Raw genomic sequence first — 19,006 nt, 5'->3', positions numbered from 1 at the left:
AGAGACAGAGACACAGAGACTGCCTCATTCTTTCAACCTATCATCCTTTTCCTGGATATCAACAAATCATACTGACCCTAGGTGGAGGTGTTTTTTAGAATATACTTTATTTTTTACAAGTTTTAGGTTCATAACAAAATTGGGAGGACTGTACAGAGATTTCTCATATACCCCTTTCCTCCACACATGCACAGCCTCTCTTACTACCAACATATCCCACAAGAGCGATAGACTGGTTATAACTGATGAGCTTACATGGACACATCATCACTCAGAGTCCACAGTTTACAGTTCACTCTTGGGGTTGTATATTCTATAGATTTGGACAAATGTATAATGACCTGTACCCACCATTATAGTGCCATAGAGAGTAGTTTCACTGCTCTAAAAATCCTCTGTGGGGAGGTTGTTTTTAAATTTCAAAGTATTAGGGCACCTGGATGGTGCAGTCGGTTAAGTGTCTGGCTCTTGGTTTTGGCTCAGGTGGTGATCGCAGGGTCGTGAGATCCAGCCCCAAGTCGGGCTCCATACTTGGTGCGGAGTGTGCTTCAGATTCTCTCTCCCTCTCCCATTGCCCCTCCCACTTGTGCACCTCATGCTCTCTCTCAAATAAATAAATCTTTAAATTGCAAAATATTATAAGATAGTCTCTAGCCTTTGACATATCTTTTATAAATATTCAACTTACTATAGAAGAACTCAACTGGGTGATTTTATAATTACTGTGAATATAAACTACACATCGAACCTACAAAATTTCCTTTACTCTTCTTCCTTAAAGCTTCAAGTCCATTGAGAAATCCACTCCAATCAAGCAAACTAGACCAAGAACCATTCCTGTATGATTTTTCTCCCCATTCTATCTTCCAGCACAGTCTCAAAACAACTCATTTTCTCTACCAGTCTATCCTTCCTTTCTTTAAAAGCTCATCTCAAAACTCTGCTTCATCCAGGTTTTCATTTGGAAAAAAGTTAACTCCTCCAAGAAGTTATTTTCTGATTGATTTATCTCAACCAGTTTGTTTTTGCTTCATTTTCCCTTTGAGAGTTCCATACTGCAATGTTCCATATTAATCTTAAATGTGTTGCTTTATATTGCCTTTAGATCTTTTTCATATGTTTGGAGACATTTATATGAAAAACCCTCAGAAGGCTAGGTGTGAGGTTTTATTTCTAAGCATAGCATACTAGCATCTTCACTGTTTGTGAAATTAAATGGAAGACTAATAAAGTCTCCCTTTCATTCTTTCATTTGCCCTTCAACTACATCTATATTCTAGAAGAGTCCAAATATGTCTAAAATAGCATACTTTTCCTATATTCTTCTGTACCTACTTATGAGGAAAAATTACAAAATGTTTTCCCCTATATCTTACTTAAATTTTAATGTTTTCACATTAGTTTCCCAAGAAATAGCTTTTAAGGATTTATGTCTAAAATTTCAACTGTTAGTCTGAGACTCCCATTTAACTACAACCATTCTTCTTAAAAATAGAAATACTATACGATCCAGTAATTCCACTACTGGATATTTACCCAAAGAAAACAAAAACAATAATTAGAAAAGACACACAAACCCATGTATTTATTGCAGGATTATTTACAATAGCCAAGATATGAATGCAACCCAAATGTCCACTCATAGATGAATAAAAATATGGTATACATATGCAACATATTACCCAGCCATAAAAAAAAGAACGAAATCTTGCCATTTGTAACAACATGGATGTACCTAGAGTGTATTGTGCTAAGCGAAATTAGGTAGAAAAAGACAAATACCGTAAGATTTCACTTATATGTGGAATCTAAAAAACAAAACTAACAATCAAAAAGCAGAAACAGATCCATAAACACAGAGAACAAACTGGTGGTTGCCAGAGGGGAGGTGCATGGGGGGGATGGGAAAAACCAGTGAAGAGGATTAAAAGGTACAAACTTCCAGTTATAAATGAAGTAAGTCACAGAGACGAAAAGTACAGCATAGGAAATACTGGCAATAATATTGTAATAATGTTGTATGGTGACAGATGGTGACTACACTTATCAAGGTGAGCACTGGGCTATGTCTAGAACTGTCAAATCACTACGTTGAACACCTGAAACTAATAAAACATTGTATGTCAACTACACTTCAAAAGATACATCTTTAAAATGAAAAAACAATTATAAAAAATAAAATACTGTCATTTTCCATTTTAAGCAAGATATCTCTACTTTCAACTACATATTACTAAGTAAATAAATAAGCAAACATCTTTGATGGAACACCTATTCTCTCCCTCTTGAAGAGCTTGGAAATTCCTCTGTTTGTAATAGAAAATCTAGCTTTGAGTAATATATACATCTACAGCTCTGAAATGAATTTCAACAACTAAAGACTTAGAGGGGGAAAAGAAAAGTCCTTCAATTCTGATCTTCTGAGTGACCTCGGCTCTACGTGCAGCACTGGACAAGCTTTATTTTGTAACTGGGATGGAGAGCATTTGCAAGCTCATACTAATCAGGAAAACTGCTATCAACATGAGCAAATATAAGCATGATAGTCAAGAGCAAAGGCACCGGAGACTCCTGGCTGTGGGACCCTGGGCAACCAGCAACTTCTCTGTACCTCATCTCCATGTCTACATAACGGAGGCAATAATAGCCCCTGTCTCACTCAGTTGTTAAGGATTACATGAACAAAGATATTAAAAGCATGTTGAGTAGAGCCTAGCACACAGACCTGTGGACAGATTAGCTCTTTTTACCATAAAAATGATAAAACACAATGTCCCTCTTACCACCAGCCCACAAAGAAACGTAACTATGGGAAGCAGTATGATTTAAAAAAGAAAATTCTAAAGACCCCTCCACAAATATCTCCAATAAGATACAAATAAGCTGCTGAAAGTCAATTCACTTAAACTTCTCTAGCCAACTTTGTCAACTGCAAAATGAGGAAGATGAACTGAATGACTGCCCCGGGCTGTCCTTCCCCCTGTAGAATTTGTAAGGATTCTCCGGGAGAGGCGTATGAGAAGCCAGCAAGAGAGAACTCCCGGACACATCTCTGGCACTGTTCAACCACCTTCTGGGTCCCGGTGCTATGTATCAGCTCAGTTCAGTTTTACTTACTTTTAAACTATCAAACATGGCCCCAACTGAATGTTTAATTTCTATTTGAATACTGCAATATTAAGCAATTACATGCTGATCTGGTCCTTTTCTTTGCTGGCGAATCTTATTAAGAGTTGGAAAATAAGCACATATAACCATACTACCAAATACAGAGCAATAAGTAGGTTTGACTAAATTCATACTCTAACCATATAGGCACACAGAAATATCATATGCACATAAATACCCAAGTACCATAAAAATCCAGCTTGGCATCAATTAAGCAGTAATAACTTTTGACTGGTTCCACTTCACACTTAAAGGACTTCTATTCTAGTTAATTACTTAGCAGCCAACTAGTTTACGATCACTGTATTTTTTTTAAGTACTTTAGCATGGCACCACAGCCTTAGAATTATTTTCTAGAACAAAATTCATCATAGAAAATTTCTAAGAACCTTACATTTTAAATTTATTTTAAAAAGTCGTGCCTGGGGGCACCTAGGTGGCTCAGCTGGTTAAGCATCTGTCTTCAGCTTAGGTCATGACCCCAGGGTCAGGGAGTGGATCCTAGGGTCCTGGGATGGAGCCCTGCATCAGGCTCCCTGCTCAGTGAGGAGTCTACTTGTCCCTCTCTTTCTGACCCTCCCCCCCCCTTGTTCTCTTTCTCTCAAATAAAATCCTAAAAAAAAAAAACACAGTCGCACCTGGCTGGCTCCTTTGGTAGAGCATGCAACTCTTGATCTCACGATTCTAAGTTCGAGCCCCACAGTGGGTATAAAGATTACTTAAATTTATTTTAAAAATTCAAAGTTAATGCAGTGCTACCCCAAATGAAAGCCCCAAAATAAAATCCTAATAGTCAAGAACTTCCTTCTGAAGAATGACTTGAGTATTGAGAAGAAAGGACACTATTTGGTTACAGGTTTTTGCCCTGCAGTGAATAGGGGCTAACATCATTATAAATATCAAGTGCTTTATAGGAATACCTGAGCATCGTTTATAATTTTGGCATATTATTAATATGCAAAACAGTACTGTTAAAATATTTTAAAATAATACTGGAATGAAATAATAAGGCAGTTAATTTATTTGTAAAATATTCTTTTAGATAACACAAGAACCAACTCTGTCCCAGACGTGTTCAAATTACATGGCATTCTAAATGTGGAGCTTAAAAATGTATGTATATAATAGGAGATTTTATACACATTATGTATTTTCCTATTCTATGATAAGATAAAATTATAGCTCATCAGAACACATTTTTGTGCAAAGATGTTCTAAAATAAAATCATTACTCCAATTAATCGTATTATTACACTTTATATTTGCTTTTAAACAGAAAAAAAGCATCTGGTTAATGTTAATAAGCATTCCAAAAGCATCACATAAGCTCTCAATATGAGCTGAAAAATAATGATCTGAAAACAAATGGGAGGCTGGCTTTATGAAATCTAGTCTCCTATTTTTATCCTAGTCAGACAAACTAACAGCTACTTATGTGATAGCTGCTAATAACTTCAATACCTTTCTTAACTTTACCATCAAAAGCTTAACCATACTCTCTTCCTAGCTGCAGTCACCTAGAGTCACCTAAAGCATTTTTTTTTAATAAGCCCTGGGTTGTTTACCCTACAAGATTTCTGACTTCTCAAATCTTAAGGCTGTCAACATAGAACTGCCGACTTGACATTCAAAGATGAAAAACAACGTGCATGAACAGCTGGAATTCCATCTAAAAATCATCAAAATTAGGGGTGCATGGGTGGCTTAAGGTTAAGCGTCTGCCTCCGGCTCAGGTCACTATCCCAGGGTCCTGGGATCGAGTCCCGCATCAGGCTCCCAGCTCAGCGGGGAGCCTGCTTCTCCTTCTCCCTCTGCCTCTCCCCCCTCCACCTGGCACCGCTCCTTCTTTCTTTTGCACACTCTCTAATAAATAAAATCTTGGAAAATAAATAAAAATAAAGTAAATAAAAATCTTCAAAACTAAACTTATCCTACTCATAAGCTCAACAAGACCATCCCCGCAGAACAAGAAAACAGAGATTTTCTTTACGACAGGTGATTGATAAACCCACTGAAGTGGGTCTATGCACTGATAGCAAATGAAAATATTCACATTCATCAGATTACTCCTGAAAACCCACTGGGTTTCCAAGGTCCCACACGAGACAGGGGCATGGGGGTTCAGAAAGCGGTGCCTTCTTAGAACCTAAACACAAGTGTGGGTGCGTCACTTCCATCCTACAGGATCGTGAAGGTTGAACGCATCTAAAAGCAGTTCTGTTACAATAAAACAGAAAACTTCACAATCAGTTTCCTGAGAACTAGATTCAAAACACGAGGTAAGGTTTGAATCTGTCTAAACGGACAAACTGAGGAGGCAGCACTCTGTGAGAACTCCTTCCCAAATTATTTTCTGCAGTGATGGCTCTCTTCCACATCCCAAGCCCTGGATCGCCAGGACCACAAGACCTATCGGTAATTCATGCTGAGCACAATGAAGCAGCATCACACCGCGCTTCCGGGCGGCCTCTGTCTGCAAAGCACATGCAACCAAGAGTTTGGCACAAACCAGTTTTTTAGAGAAAGGGACAACTCTGTACTGAGCGTTTACCTGGTGTCAGGCATCGTGCTAAATGTTGCCATATTACCTAATCTTCACACATTTATCTCTACTTTGCAGAGGAGGAAACCAACACTCACAGCTTGCTCAAGGCCACACAGCAAGCCAATGATAACCTGAGGCCAGACTCTTTACCATTATGATAATTAAATGTACCAAAAAGATAAACTTGAGGACTCCTAGGGCAAAAACTAATGTAAAACAAAAGTTAATACCTAATGACTTGGTTTAGGCGATTAAAATTTTATATTATAACAGGTTTTTTAATCAGAGGCTACCAAATATCACAAGAAGCATTTGCTAATCAAGGTTCAGAAGTGTAAGCAAATTTCGAGAGTACAAATCATCTTTAATCCTCTAGTTTGCTAATAAGCTAACACAAATACATATTTGTTGAACATGGATGGGGTGACTAAAACATGCTCTTTCGACATATAAGTTACACACAGCTAAGAGGATAGATCTGCAGGATAATTATGATGCAGTATCAGAAGTACGGTATTGAATCACAGATCTGTACTTCTGAAACAAATAATACAATATATGTTAAAAAAAAAAAAAAAGAAGATAGCAGGAGGGGAAGAATGAAGGGGGGGATATTGGAGGGGGAGACGAACCATGAGAGACGATGGACTCTGAAAAACAAACTGAGGGTTCTAGAGGGGAGGGGGGTGGGGGGATGGGTTAGCCTGGTGATGGGTATTAAAGAGGGCACGTTCTACGTGGAGCACTGGGTGTTATGCACAAACAATGAATCATGGAACGCTACATCAAAAACTAATGATGTAATGTATGGTGATTAACATAATAAAAAAATTAAAAAAATAAAGGAACCTGGTGATACAAGCAATGGAGATGTATGCTGGCAGGCACGGTGGTGGGGAGGGGCTCAAAGGTGAAGAGAAATCTTTTTTGGCAGAGACATCTCCCATGCAGAATTAAGAAAACAGAGTACAAATGGGAAGGGGAAAGGAATACTTTCCAGAAAGAATAGCAAACACAGAAATGCTGCATCTGCACGCTGAGTTCTTGAGATGGCAGATTATTCATCAGATACACAGGAGAATGAGGAGACCAAACTGTGTCCGAGCCAAACTCAGGACTTTGAACTTCATCTTACAAGGTGATGGGCATCCACAGATCCCATGTGTGGACCTCACCCTTTACTTCTCACATTATAATAAAGCAGTGTGTTCAGAGCCAAATGCACTCAACCAATAAAAATGAAAAACAGCCACACCAAAATTCCCCAAATACATTTTGCTAGAGGTTAAAAAAATTCACCTTTTTGCAAAAGGTTAACACTTGGTATTTTCTACACTGACTTCCAATCTTAAGGTATACAAGTCTTTGAAACCCTAAGCCCAAACTCAACTAAAAAATTTTCTTTCTTCCCCAAAGTTTTGAAAACACATTCACAATAACGACTGGCATAGCAGAAAAACAGCCTTTTCTCTTAAGAGGACTGACATGGAACCCCAGCAAGTCCCCATTTCCTCCATCCAGGTTACCTGAGTCCAAGCAAAGACCAGGGAAAGGGGGGGGTGGCTGTACAGAACGGAATGATTGCTGGTGACGGGGGCACTGCGCTGCTGGCATAGTCATCAGGACCACACGTGGGAGCTCCAGCCCCGGAGTCTGCCACATAGTGGCCAAGAGCCCCTCTCCAGGGAACCCACAATAACATACAAAGCCTTGCTTCTGAATACCAAGTGCTTCCCTCATGCTCTTCAGAAATTCTCATTCACCTTCACAAAGGATATGTCAGTCAGGAAGGGTGCCTGGGTGGCTCAGTCGGTTAAGCATCCGACTCTTAATTTTGGCTCAGAACATGATCTCAGGGTCCTGGGATCGAGCCCCGCGTCGGGCTCTGCGCTCAGCGTGGTCTGCTTGCCCCTTGCCTTCTGCTCCTCCCCCCACTCTCTCTCTCTAAAATAAATAAATAAAATCTTAAAAAAAAAAGAAAAAAGGATATGTCAGTGTTAAACTCTACCCATCTGCTTCGTGCAGACAGGCACCAAAGACAAACGTTCTATCTGGTTTATAGGGCCAAGGGTCAAGACACTAGAATTCAACAAACCCCACTCCTACAATCTGTACAGATTCCCCATCGGTTCTAACTCTCAGTTTTGCCCCAGATTCATATCTTGACCTTAACATATCAGTTCTCATGCTTTTCCACTAAAGAACCTCTAACAGCAGAGAAGTGTAAATTTTACCTTCTACAGGAGCATTGCATGCACGTGCCTCATTTAAATCCGTACAAATTTTGTATATTCATATATGACTTCTATAATACTTTAATATATGAATACACACACACACGCACGTGTGTATACATATTTTCCCCCAAATAAAATTTATATTCCAGAAAGTTAGAATAGGATTACCCTACGGCTTGGCATAGCCTTTGGACTACACCAATACCAGCTGAAGAACAGAATAAATTCAAGAAAGATTGTATTTTAAGAGTTAAAACTGCCATGAAAGCATGATAAACATATAATTGAGTTTAAGTATAAATCTTTTATTACTGGCTTAATTACCCAATACAAGACAAATACTTCACAGACTATTTTCCAAGGAAGCCCGGAAAAGAAGCAATGCACTTAAAGCAGTGTGAGCAACGTGCTCACCAGAGTAAGGTGGGCTGTGCCTGGCTTTCTGGTCTTCTGATTTCCTCTCTCCCCATTTCATAGCTAACTTACGCGGTAGGTCTTCTGCAAGTCAAAGCAGCGGGTGACAGGTGAGGCAAAACAAACATGATATTTCAATGGTCACAGTGAGACACAAAATCAATGCTAAACAATTCATTTTAGCAGCTAATGTTTACTTGCTTTTTTTTTTTTTAAACTGTAAAATCAGTTTCTTCAGGAATAACAGAGGAATTGCAATTCAGGACATACCTGCTTACTTTAACCCCCAACCTGTGCCCAGGGATATAGTCCTCAAATATATTTTAGAAGAGAAGAGGAAATTCTAAGTGTTACACCTTAGCACTTCCTTGCCTGTGTGCCTCTGTTTACAGGAACAGCCTCGCCCTCATCCCTCTCTGCTGAGCAAGCTCCCTGGCTCAGATACGCCTCTCCCATCAAGGGCTGCCCAAGCCTCAGGTCCATCCCCGCGCCCCTGGACCTGGCCAGTCTGCAGGTCCCACCAACGTGGCTTTGGTAGGTTGTCTTGTGCTAATCTACTTTGACCTGCTCTTCGGCGCCTGAGTCATTACTGCCTTAGTGAAGCGACTTTGAAACTCTCAGTGATGGGCCAGAACCGAACTCATTTCAAAATCTCTTAGAAAACTTTAAAAACACCTTAATTTTGGAAAACAAGCCAGCTTTCCTATTCAAAGTTTTAGCTCTGCATATGAAATTTAGACTCAGATTTGGTGGACCCTCAGGATGTGATTTCTAATTCTCCGGCCCCAGTCTCCTACCGTCTCCCTCCCTCCTTGTACCCTGAACGCAACTTTGTATGCTCCAGTAATGGAGAAGGACTTAGACTGGCTCGGATTCCCCAAGGCACTTCATAAGCTCCTACCCCAGGATGAAATGCACTCACCCTGTCTTATCGGCTTCGTGGATAATTTCTCAGCCCTAAGAACCCACTTCAGGTGATACCTTTGCTTCTCTTCCCTTCCCACGCTGCCCCTGCCAAACTGCTCCCCCGCACTGGCCCCACAATCAGGACAGAGTATGACGCCCCACCCCTGTGGAAACTCCATATCTCTGCTCCTCCCTCATGACACGGGCACAGGTGCACGTGTATCCGTCTCCCATCCTCAACTCCATGCTCTTTCAGGGTCCAGGTTTGAGAATCATTTTATCCCTACCTCCTAGACAGGAACAGTTCAATAACGACCTGGCGGGTTGTACATTTGGTACAGACAGGAAAATAGTCTGTGGCCTAACATCTGCATTTCTCTGGATGGCGGTGTGATCTAGAATATTACAAAGTACAAACACCCCTTGTTTTATTGTGCTGTTTTATTGCGTGCTGCAGATGCTGTCTTTTACAAATTAGAGGAGGTTTGTGGCAATCCTGGGTTTAGCAGGCCCAACAGTATTTGCTCACTTCGTGCCTCTGTGTCACATTTTGGTAATTCTCTCAGTCTTTCAAGCTTTTTCATTATTGTTACATTTCCTACGATGATCTGTGATCAGTGATTACAACTTGCTGAAAGCCCAGATGACTAGCATTTTTTAGCAGAAAAGTATTTTTTTAATTCAAGTATGTACATTTGAAAAAACAATGCTATTGCACACTTCAGAGACGACAGCAGAGTGTAAACAAAACTTTTATATTAACTGGGAAACCAAAAAATTCATCTGACTCACTCGATTACGATACTCGCTTTATTGCAGTGTTTGGGAACAGAACTCACAATAACTCCAAGGTATGCCTGTATATATTTTAAATATGAAAAATGTTTACTATTTACAACCTCATAAACAATACTTTAAGATCAATCATGTATTCATTTCAACAAATATCTGGGCTCCTATTAGTTGCCAGGACCTGTGCTAGGCTAAGGCACCCACAAGACCCAGGCTGCTTTTTGCACCCTCTTTAGACAGATGAATTATAAAAGCTGGGCCTAGGACTCCAAATGCCCACCTCAGCTGACACCCAGGAGTGTGAAGACTTTCCTCTAATAGTAAATGAGAAAAAGGACCTACTTTGGGGAGCTCAGGTTCTAGTGAGAAAGACAGGCAAATACGCGGTCAATTCGCAACATTTTCCGTGGGACTCTGAAAAATCAGACTTGGACACACAAGACTCAATGTTCTCCATCTAAATCCTCACCTCATTGAACACCGGTGCTATAATCATCAATCTGAACTTGGTCCGAGGCAGCCACCTACGCCAGCAGAGAGTTCCAGTACTCTTTTAGACAGGAAACACGCTGTTCCAGATTCGAGGCCACAAAATTGACCACGTTTTCAATGATCACCCCAGTGACTGGCCAAATTTATTTAACAAAGAAACACCTCCCGACTAATCTGTTTGATCTTTAAGTTATTTTTTGCCTTGTATGTGCCTGAGAACTTTTTTTCTGTAACAGTAAATATGTCATTAAGATACTTCACTCCTTTGGGGTTTATATTTGCTCTAACTGTTTTTTGCTTATTAGCACTGCTATACCCTTATCTACCAAACTTGAATATAAAAGATAATTGTTCTCCCCAGTTGATATAACACATTAGAACAACATACGTCTCTTGAAACAATTAACTAAAATACGCTTACTTTCCTAAAATTAAAATTTCTCTTCACAGTGAAGGAGCAACACACATTTTTCACCTTTGCATGAAATGTGCAGAGCATGTCATTTTGACTGATTGCTTCCTCATGGAAAATATGGTATATTGCCTCTGAGTTCTGCAAATAATGGTCTGAGTTAATGTCAACTACAACTCTCTTCACTTCTTGATAATCTAACGTATAGAGTTGTACAGAAATAAATCTCAAAAGTCGTATGGGGGAGGGGTTAAAACAAAATCATGTTGGGGTTAAAACAAAATCATGTTGGCAAAGAATATCCAACTATTCATTTCAGATTCCTCCAGGCAAATGCAGTCTCTGTTAAGAGAAAGTAAATCTCTCTCTTTCATGCCCATGCTAGCAGTTGGGAGGGCACTGTAATTTTGTCAAATTTGATTAATTCATTCAACAAATATTTATGAAACATTTCCTGAGAGACGGGAATTGTGCAGGAAAACTGGAAGTGAACGAGAGAAACAGAGCCCTCCGGGTGCTCACCGTGGACCAGGGTCAACATCCAGCAAGCTGCCATTCCTGTCATCCAAGAAATACTTTATTGTAAGATTTACTATAAACCTTACTTCTGTTTCATGAAGAACCCTACCTCTTAGATTTCTGGGATGAATCTGTTTAGTTCGAGGCATCTTCTCTGATTCAGGGGCCCCCCTTTCTTCTTAGAAACTGTAGGAAGAGCAGGTCACAAAAAGGTAGCTCCATAAACTCAACATCCATCAATTAATCCATGTGCTGAAAAAGAAAAAAAAAAAAAAAATCACACTTTACTCTCTTCAAAGGAAAAAGACACTTCAAAAGTCACAGTTTAGTTCAGCACTCACCGAAACCCAACAAAAGATAACCAAGCCAGAGACACCTGCAAAAGCTTACTTACTAACTTTTTATTAACCGTAGGACATCTCATTTTGCTACTCTCTGGGCTTTCTCATTAAGAAAACAGAAAAAGAAAATCACTGTACTTTTATCGAAGAAGAGTGAAAAAGATTCACTCCACTATGTTTTAAAAGTGACATCCCAAGGTACAATTAAAGTATAGCATGAGGCTATAAAAGCGTTATGCTGTATGTAATACGGCCGCTGGTTCATAAGCTTTTTGGGAACAAGGACTGTGTCTCATTCATCTTGTTTTACTGAATTAATTCAGTTAATATATGTGGTTGCTATTGGAGCTGCTCCCCAATTATTCCAGTATTTTCTTCTAGGCTTGTGCCAGGACTATACTTTACACCTCAGCTGTGTTTAGCTACAATGTGTGACCAGTTCTGGCTAATGACCTGTGAGTGGAGGAGACTTGCACTGTTTCCAGGCTGTACCTTTTAGTTACCAAAGCAAAATCCTCCAGCGCTTTCTGTTCCCTCTCCCATGGGACAGGCACTGTTGCAGACAAGTGAGTGCTGCAACAGAGCTGAGCTCTTGCTAACCTACCATGATCACGTGCCATAAACAAGAAACAGACTGTTGTTTCAAGTGGCTGAGGTTTGGGAGTTATTTGTTACTGCAGCATGACCTGGTCTGTCCTGACTTATACATTCTAAAAACAGTGATTGGAAATGCAATATGCCAAAACAATAGTAATTCAAAACCTGATCATCTTCTTCCCAAATCAGCCACCTCTGTCTCCTCTTCCACAAGATCCTCATGGACCCTAGAGCTAAAACTTTAGTTTTAATTTCCTGGAATAAAGCTGATGACGTTAAGCATGAAATTTGTTTCATCACAAAGCAAAGACAGAACAATGGGATAGCAATGCTTTGTTTAAAACTTGTTATATCCAGTACTGTAGAAGAAAGGAGAGAGTACTTACTGAGCCCCTGCAGAGTGCTTATGTAACTGTCTACACATTACCTAATCCAATCTTAATAATAACTGATAAGATAGCTACCATTTAACCACTTTTACAGATAAGAAGATGAGATGGTGAGAGGTTGACTAACCTGCCCATGGTCAGCAACTAAATAATGTGGCACCACATGACTCAGTTATTCTCAGTGCTTACTTCCTCAGCAGAAATAACAGGTATTCTGTGGTTTTATTCAAGAGGCTGTAGAGCACAGAGCACGTGTCTTGATTATGTATTTTGGTGTCAAACCGGACCAGGTTCAAAGCCAGGCTCTATCCCTTACTGTGTGGCCTTGTTCAAGGTACTTAAAACTAGGAAATAGTATCCACCTCACAGGGTTGTTGTAAGGTGTAAACTAAACAATGTAGATGCCCACTGCCTGGCCGACAAAAACACTCAAATATTAGCTCTCCTTAAGAAAGCCTATATGGGAAAGGCTAGACCTAATATCCCTGTATAAGGTTTTAGAAATTTATGATTTCATTACAGCAGAGAAGAAACAGAAGAAGGCCACAATTAACTTCAGTTATTTTATCCCTGATAAGGCTATGTGTGGGCACTGCACAAAATTATTTGCAATTTTTTAACTGCATAGAGAAGAATAAGAAATGATGCGCAAATACTATACAGTTTAGCACCGTGCTAAATGATCTATAAGATATGGTTCCGAACTCCCTGCATTAAAAACATCCACCATCCAATTCACGAAGCTTGATTCAATAGAGAATTCAGAGACATTAGGGCCAAGTAAATTGTATGACTGCTTAACTACATTCCTTGTTAAACTTAAAGCTTTTAAATGGTCACGATATTTGGAACTTTTTAAAGCGTGAACTCCAAATGTAATATAATCACGTGATCCCGTATCAGGAGCATAAATATAAAATACACAAATTCCCAACCAGTAACAGCTCTCTGCTACCCCGCTCCCTGCCTACCCACCGTCCCTGGCTGTCCATCCCATGTTTCAATCCTTGTGAGGGGAAATGAGTACATGCAAAGACAGCGGCTCCAGAGCGACTAGGACGAGTAATAAACCGTCCCTTTGCAGGAAAGAAATAAATACTACACGGAGCAAAAACATGACACGATCAAAAAGCGTAAAGACAGTTGCAAGGAGAAAAAACATGAATGAATGTGGAGGGCGGAGCCTGGGAAAACCCCTCTGCAACGCTGCACTGAACAAAGCGCTTCGCATGCCAGGAGGAGGGGGGAATGGAAGTGCCAGCTCAGGAAGGAGCCCGGAGTGGATGCGGAGAGCAGGAGGAGGAGGAGGAGGAGGACGGGATGAGGCGAGCGCGGCAGCCCTGAGACTCCTCCTCGCCGCCGGCTCCGCCACCGCCCCCTCCCCTCTCCAGCTGCAACTCCTTACCCAGCCCGACCCCGAGGCGAGCCTGAGCCGACCCGCGCCCAAACCCACCGCCCACTTCCCAACTGCTGCAGGCGCGTACTCCCACCCCGGAAAGAAACTACCCAGGTGGCTGGGAGTAAACAGGCACTTAGAGCGAAGAACGAAACGAAAAGAAAGCCACAAAGCCGTGAGGTTGGGAAGCCGAGGCCTGGTCTCCCTCACCCCCCACCCTCTTGCAAAATGCGTCTGCGGCTGGAACGCGGGTGAGGAGGCTGGGTTCCTCCGTACCTGCTCGCCTCGCAGGACCGCAGCTCGGGCCGCTCGCGCGCGGCGAGGGCGCCTAGAAGTGGCAAGTGTCTCCCGCACGCAGCCATCCCCTCTGCAAGGTCGGCGGTTGCACACACACACGCACACACACACACGCGCGCCCGCACGCCCCCCGCCCGCGGAGAGGGAACTGGTCCTGCCCCCCCCCCGGGTCCCCCCCCCCTCCGCCGCCCTCCCAGCTGCAGCGCCCCCGCCGCCGAGCCCGCGCCGAACCTGCTGCCAGGACGCCCGGCGGAGCCGCTGCCGCTGCAGCCGGCCCAGGAGCTGCGCTGCTGATGGCGGCGGCCGCAGCTCGGAATCTCCGCGACCCCCGCGCGGCGGCGGCGGCGGCGGCAGCGGCAGCGCCCGCGCCCGGGATCCCTCCTTCACTTGACAACCCCAAACACAAACATAGCCTCCTCCCGGTGCTGCTCCAGGCCCCCGGGCTCCGTCCCCCTCCCCGCCGCCGCCGCCCCAGCAGCAGCCACACTAGAGGCCGGCGACTGGCACTCACACCACCCAGCGCTGAAATATTAAACAGGGGAGCCGGCCGGGGGGCGGGGGGGAAGCGCGGGGCGCGCGGGCGGGGGCCCGCAGGCGCCGGGCGGGGGAGGCGGCCGCGCTAGCCGGCGCCCCGGGCCGCGGCATGACCGCCGCCGCCGGAGAGGGGGCGGCGGGGGGCCGGGCGGCGAGGCGGGGCGAGCGGCCCCCGGGGCCGTGGGGCCCGGGGCGCGGAGGGCGGGCGCGGGCTTTACCTCTCCCCGGGGCAGAGTAGGGCACGTTTAGCGTCTTTAGGGGCGACGGGAGGAGCGCGGGCCGGGCGGCGTGGGGGAGGGAGGGCGAAGGTCCGAGGCTTTCCCGCGGGTGGGCGGGGCGGCAGGGGATCCCCGGGGGCGGGAGGCGGGGAGGCCGCGAGCTGCGCCGCGCGGGCGGGGGAGGGGGCGTCCCCCAGCGGGGCTCGGCGGGGGAGGGGGGTTCACCCCGCCAGCTCGGAGGCCTAAGTGGACAGGCGCGGCCGGCAGGCGGGCGCAGGGTGGGGACGGGATGGCTACCCCGGTCGGGGCTCGCGTGGAGCCCGGAGCCCCGGGTCTCCCCGGCGGGGCGGGCCCGGGACCGCGCCTCCCCCCACCCCCCCCCACGCTGCCCGCCCCGCGGCTCCGCCCCGCCCGGCCGCCGCAGGGACGGGAGGGGGGACGGGAGGGGGGACGGGAGGGGGGCCGGAGGAGGCGGTGGCGCGGCCCGAGGGGGGGAGGGGCGGGGTTAGGGACGCGAGGGGCGGGAGCCCGGGGTCGCGCCGGCTCGGGGACTGGCGCCCGGCGGGGGCGGAGGGGCGGGCCCAGTCGGTCACGCGGCCCGGGGAAGGCCTGGCCGGGTCGCGCAGTTGGGGGCGGTTGGTCCGGGAAGAGGGGCGGGGACGGGCGGGGCGGTAGTTTCTCTTTACCGTCTCTTTACTTTCTAAAGCAGGATGTGGGCCGGGCCGGTGACGTCATGGGGTCTCCCAGTCCCGCCCCCCGCCCGGGCCGAATGGGGGAGGGGAAAGGAGAGGGGAGGGCGGGGGGGACCCCAAGGGGGTTTCCTCAGCAACGCGTTGAGGGAAGGGGAAAGTAATTGTGAAACTTGAAACTCATTAACTTTGAAAAACAACTTAAAAAAAACTGGGAGGGGGGCAGGGTGTTGGTTTGGAGGGTGGAAGGGGACATATTATTAACCCTGAACTGAAACCACTTCTTGGTGGCGGATGTTCTATTAAAAGACTGAGGGAAGCCAAGGTTATTCCAGAGGCCGCTCCAAAGCCCGCTGGTGGTTCCCAGAGCCGGGGCTGCCAGCGCAGTTAACCCTTGCCTGTCCGCCTGACAGCTTTGGGCAGGGAGAGGAGGGGTCTTTGGGGTCGGAAAGGGAGGTGCGGGGCTGGGCAGCGGACCTGGCTCCCGGGCCGAGGAGAAGAGAAAGGGGGAAGAGGGAGTAATTATCATAAACCAGAGTTTGACCCTTGCTGCTAGAAAGCAGTAGAGGAAGCAAGAAGTGGTAATCTATGGAAGTAAGTCAGGAGGGGCTGGACCAGGCTGGTAAGGAAGGTTTTCGGGGTTAGAACTACTAAAGAATATTAGAAACCGGAGGATCAGAAATTCCACGTGTACACCTAAAGAAGCAGGCAAAGTGACTGGTTTAAGGAGCCACGTTGAACTTGGGAGGAATAAAGCAAAACAAAAAATTTGATGTAGAAGAATTTCTCAGATTAAACCAAACTGCTTTCCCCTTTTAAGGAATAAAAATGCTAAACGACCGTACACCCACTACGCGGGCCATCTGTGCAAACTTGAATTGTTTTGTTCCCTGGGGCTTCCATAAAGACATCTAGGCTTTTCCTGCTAGGGTTGACCCCAAAAATTCCCCTGAGGAAATCCTACCTCTAGTTCACTTGAGCTAAGAAAAGCTTAATGCAACAAAATGGGAATGATTAAAAATGGAATACTCTATAAAGGCGAGCTTGTAACCAAAAGTAAAGTCACGTAAAGGGGGAATATACCTCTTAAAAACTAAATTTGGTCATAAGAGAAAAGATCACCCAACAACTGTCTAAATTTGAAATGATGTTGTTTAGCATACTATACTTCCAACCTGTCAATGAAATAATGCAATCTTTAAATTTTCGATGTGATGTAATCATCTGTCTTTTGTAAAAGTAAATGATATCTAATGGATTGCAATCACAAAAAGTATGTAATGTAACTTCCCAACTGGGCATTTGAATAAAAGATAAATACTCATTTAAATGTTCAAGTATATCTAATCTGCCAGGATAAAGATTAAGGTAGCTTGATAATGATTAATTCTCCTTGGTGTCACTTGCTAAATCAAAATGCTAACTGAATGAATATATCTTTAACCCAATGGTTGGTGAACATAACAAATACACACTGTGAACACAATGTTTATATGGGATTTGGCATTACTGTGCGCTTTCCAACAGATTAAGCATGCAATTTGGAATTATAATAGCTATTTTGCCATTTCAGCTTGTTAAAGAGCTTTTTTCTTAAGTAGAAGACTCACAACTTAATTCCTGAGTGGTAAATCAATATTAAACTTTCCTTTGAAATATATGCAATACGGAACAGTTTCCTATTTCCTAGTTTCGAATTTTCTAAATGCAATTTCTTTTCCTAATTCTGTCTGCAGTTCTAACTTCCTACTTATCAGAACGCAGGGAAATCCAGCTAACCGGTAAAGTAGCTAGTTTCGCCTTGCTTTGTGGCAAATTAAATACAGTTTCTCAAATGGTATCGGAATGTGGGGGGGGAGAATTTTTTTTTAACCAGAAGATAAATGTGAATGGTGAACAGCAGTTTGAACGGTCAAAAACTCTGTTAACAATGGGGGAGGTGATCATACTCAGGAGGGGGGAAAAAAAAAAAGTAGAAGAACGGGGTTCCCAGGGCCCTAGTTCTCTCTAGTTGCATCCCTGCTGGCCGTGTGAACGCTTTGGAGCCCCCCTCGGGGAGTGCGGTTCAAGTGAGGGCAGTGTCATGGTAGGGCTCTGCACACATTTTCCCTGCTGAGCAGTTTTGGGAGAACACAAGTCCACCCTGGGGTTTCGTCGCGGGACCCGGCCGTCCCGCCGCGATCCCCGGGCTCCGCGCCACCACCGCCGTCCGCGCATCCCCAGCCCCGGTTCCCACGCGGCCGCCCGGCCCGGCTCGGGCTCCCCCCTGGCGCGGCCCCGCGGCCCCGGCCCTCCGCCCTGCGCGCGGCCCGGCAGTGCCGCCGCCACGCGGAGATCCCGGAGGTTCCTCCCCGCCGGCCGCCGGGTCACGCCGCCGCCCGTCCCTCCCCTCCGCCCTCCGCCCTCCGCCCTCCGCGCGCGCCGGGCTTTCCCGTCCACCGGCCGAATCCCCTCCTCCTCGGGGCGACCCGGCGACAAAACCTTCCCCCGCTCGCTCTGCCAACTCTGCCCCCACGCCCAGGCTACTGCCAAGCCAGACGCCAGACAAAAGAACGGAGAGAAAACTTACCCGAACTGCAACGCAAAAGTCTGATCCAAAGCTTCCTGGGTTTAACTTTTAATTTTAAAAACAACAAAAGCAGAAACCAAAAGCCTCCTAGGTTGGAAGTGGGCGTGAGAGGAAATGCTAGGGGGAGGCGCTTCATTCCCTCGGCTGCTTTTGCCCCCCCCCCTTTCTGGCCCCTGCCTGGGGCTTTGATGTTATCTAGTGCACCGCCTACGTTGGTTTATACCGTGGGCTCTGTGCCGCGAATGATATACAGATATTTGGCACTTTGTGTGCTGGTTTGAAGAGAGGGAAGCAGGTGGTCACGGTAAAGGATTTCCACTTCTTCCCCCCACACCCCCTCCCCCACCCCTCACCCCCCGCAGTGGGAAAGGACCATTTGCCCCGGGCTATCCTTTGTTACCTGGACCGAAATGAACAGTCCACCAATCCAGGGATCCTGGAGAGCTAGACCATGTGGTATTATCTGTTACACACACACACACACACACACA

General features: G+C 45.1%; 1 protein-coding gene across 8 annotated transcripts in view; it reads right to left on the bottom strand.

Annotated features, from left to right (window-relative positions):
* HIVEP1 (HIVEP zinc finger 1) overlaps positions 1-18,643 on the bottom strand; it is a 140,724-nt gene extending 122,081 nt beyond the window's left edge. For 3 of the 8 annotated variants that reach the window (XM_025890847.2, XM_025890851.2, XM_025890850.2), the window contains exons 1-2: positions 18,516-18,643; positions 11,595-11,737 (exon numbers count right to left, since the gene is read on the bottom strand). In XM_025890847.2, the coding sequence (XP_025746632.1) occupies positions 11,595-11,634 (40 nt within the window). In that variant the 5' untranslated portion in view covers positions 11,635-11,737; positions 18,516-18,643. Of the gene's footprint in view, positions 1-11,594; positions 11,738-12,588; positions 12,893-12,939; positions 14,414-14,484; positions 14,576-14,736; positions 15,007-15,257; positions 15,578-18,515 lie in introns of those variants that run through there. The other 5 variants (XM_073877581.1, XM_025890848.2, XM_073877582.1 and 2 more) reach the window with 5 other exon arrangements.
* Between the last annotated feature and the right edge of the window lie 363 nt (positions 18,644-19,006).

The sequence above is a fragment of the Callorhinus ursinus genome, unplaced genomic scaffold, assembly GCF_003265705.2.
Source record: "Callorhinus ursinus isolate GAN/ISIS: 27379988/994484 unplaced genomic scaffold, GSC_fseal_2.0 scaffold26, whole genome shotgun sequence".
Taxonomy (NCBI): Eukaryota; Metazoa; Chordata; class Mammalia; order Carnivora; family Otariidae; genus Callorhinus; species Callorhinus ursinus.
Note: the sequence above shows the minus strand (reverse complement) of the source record. Positions and strands in the feature narration are given on the sequence as shown.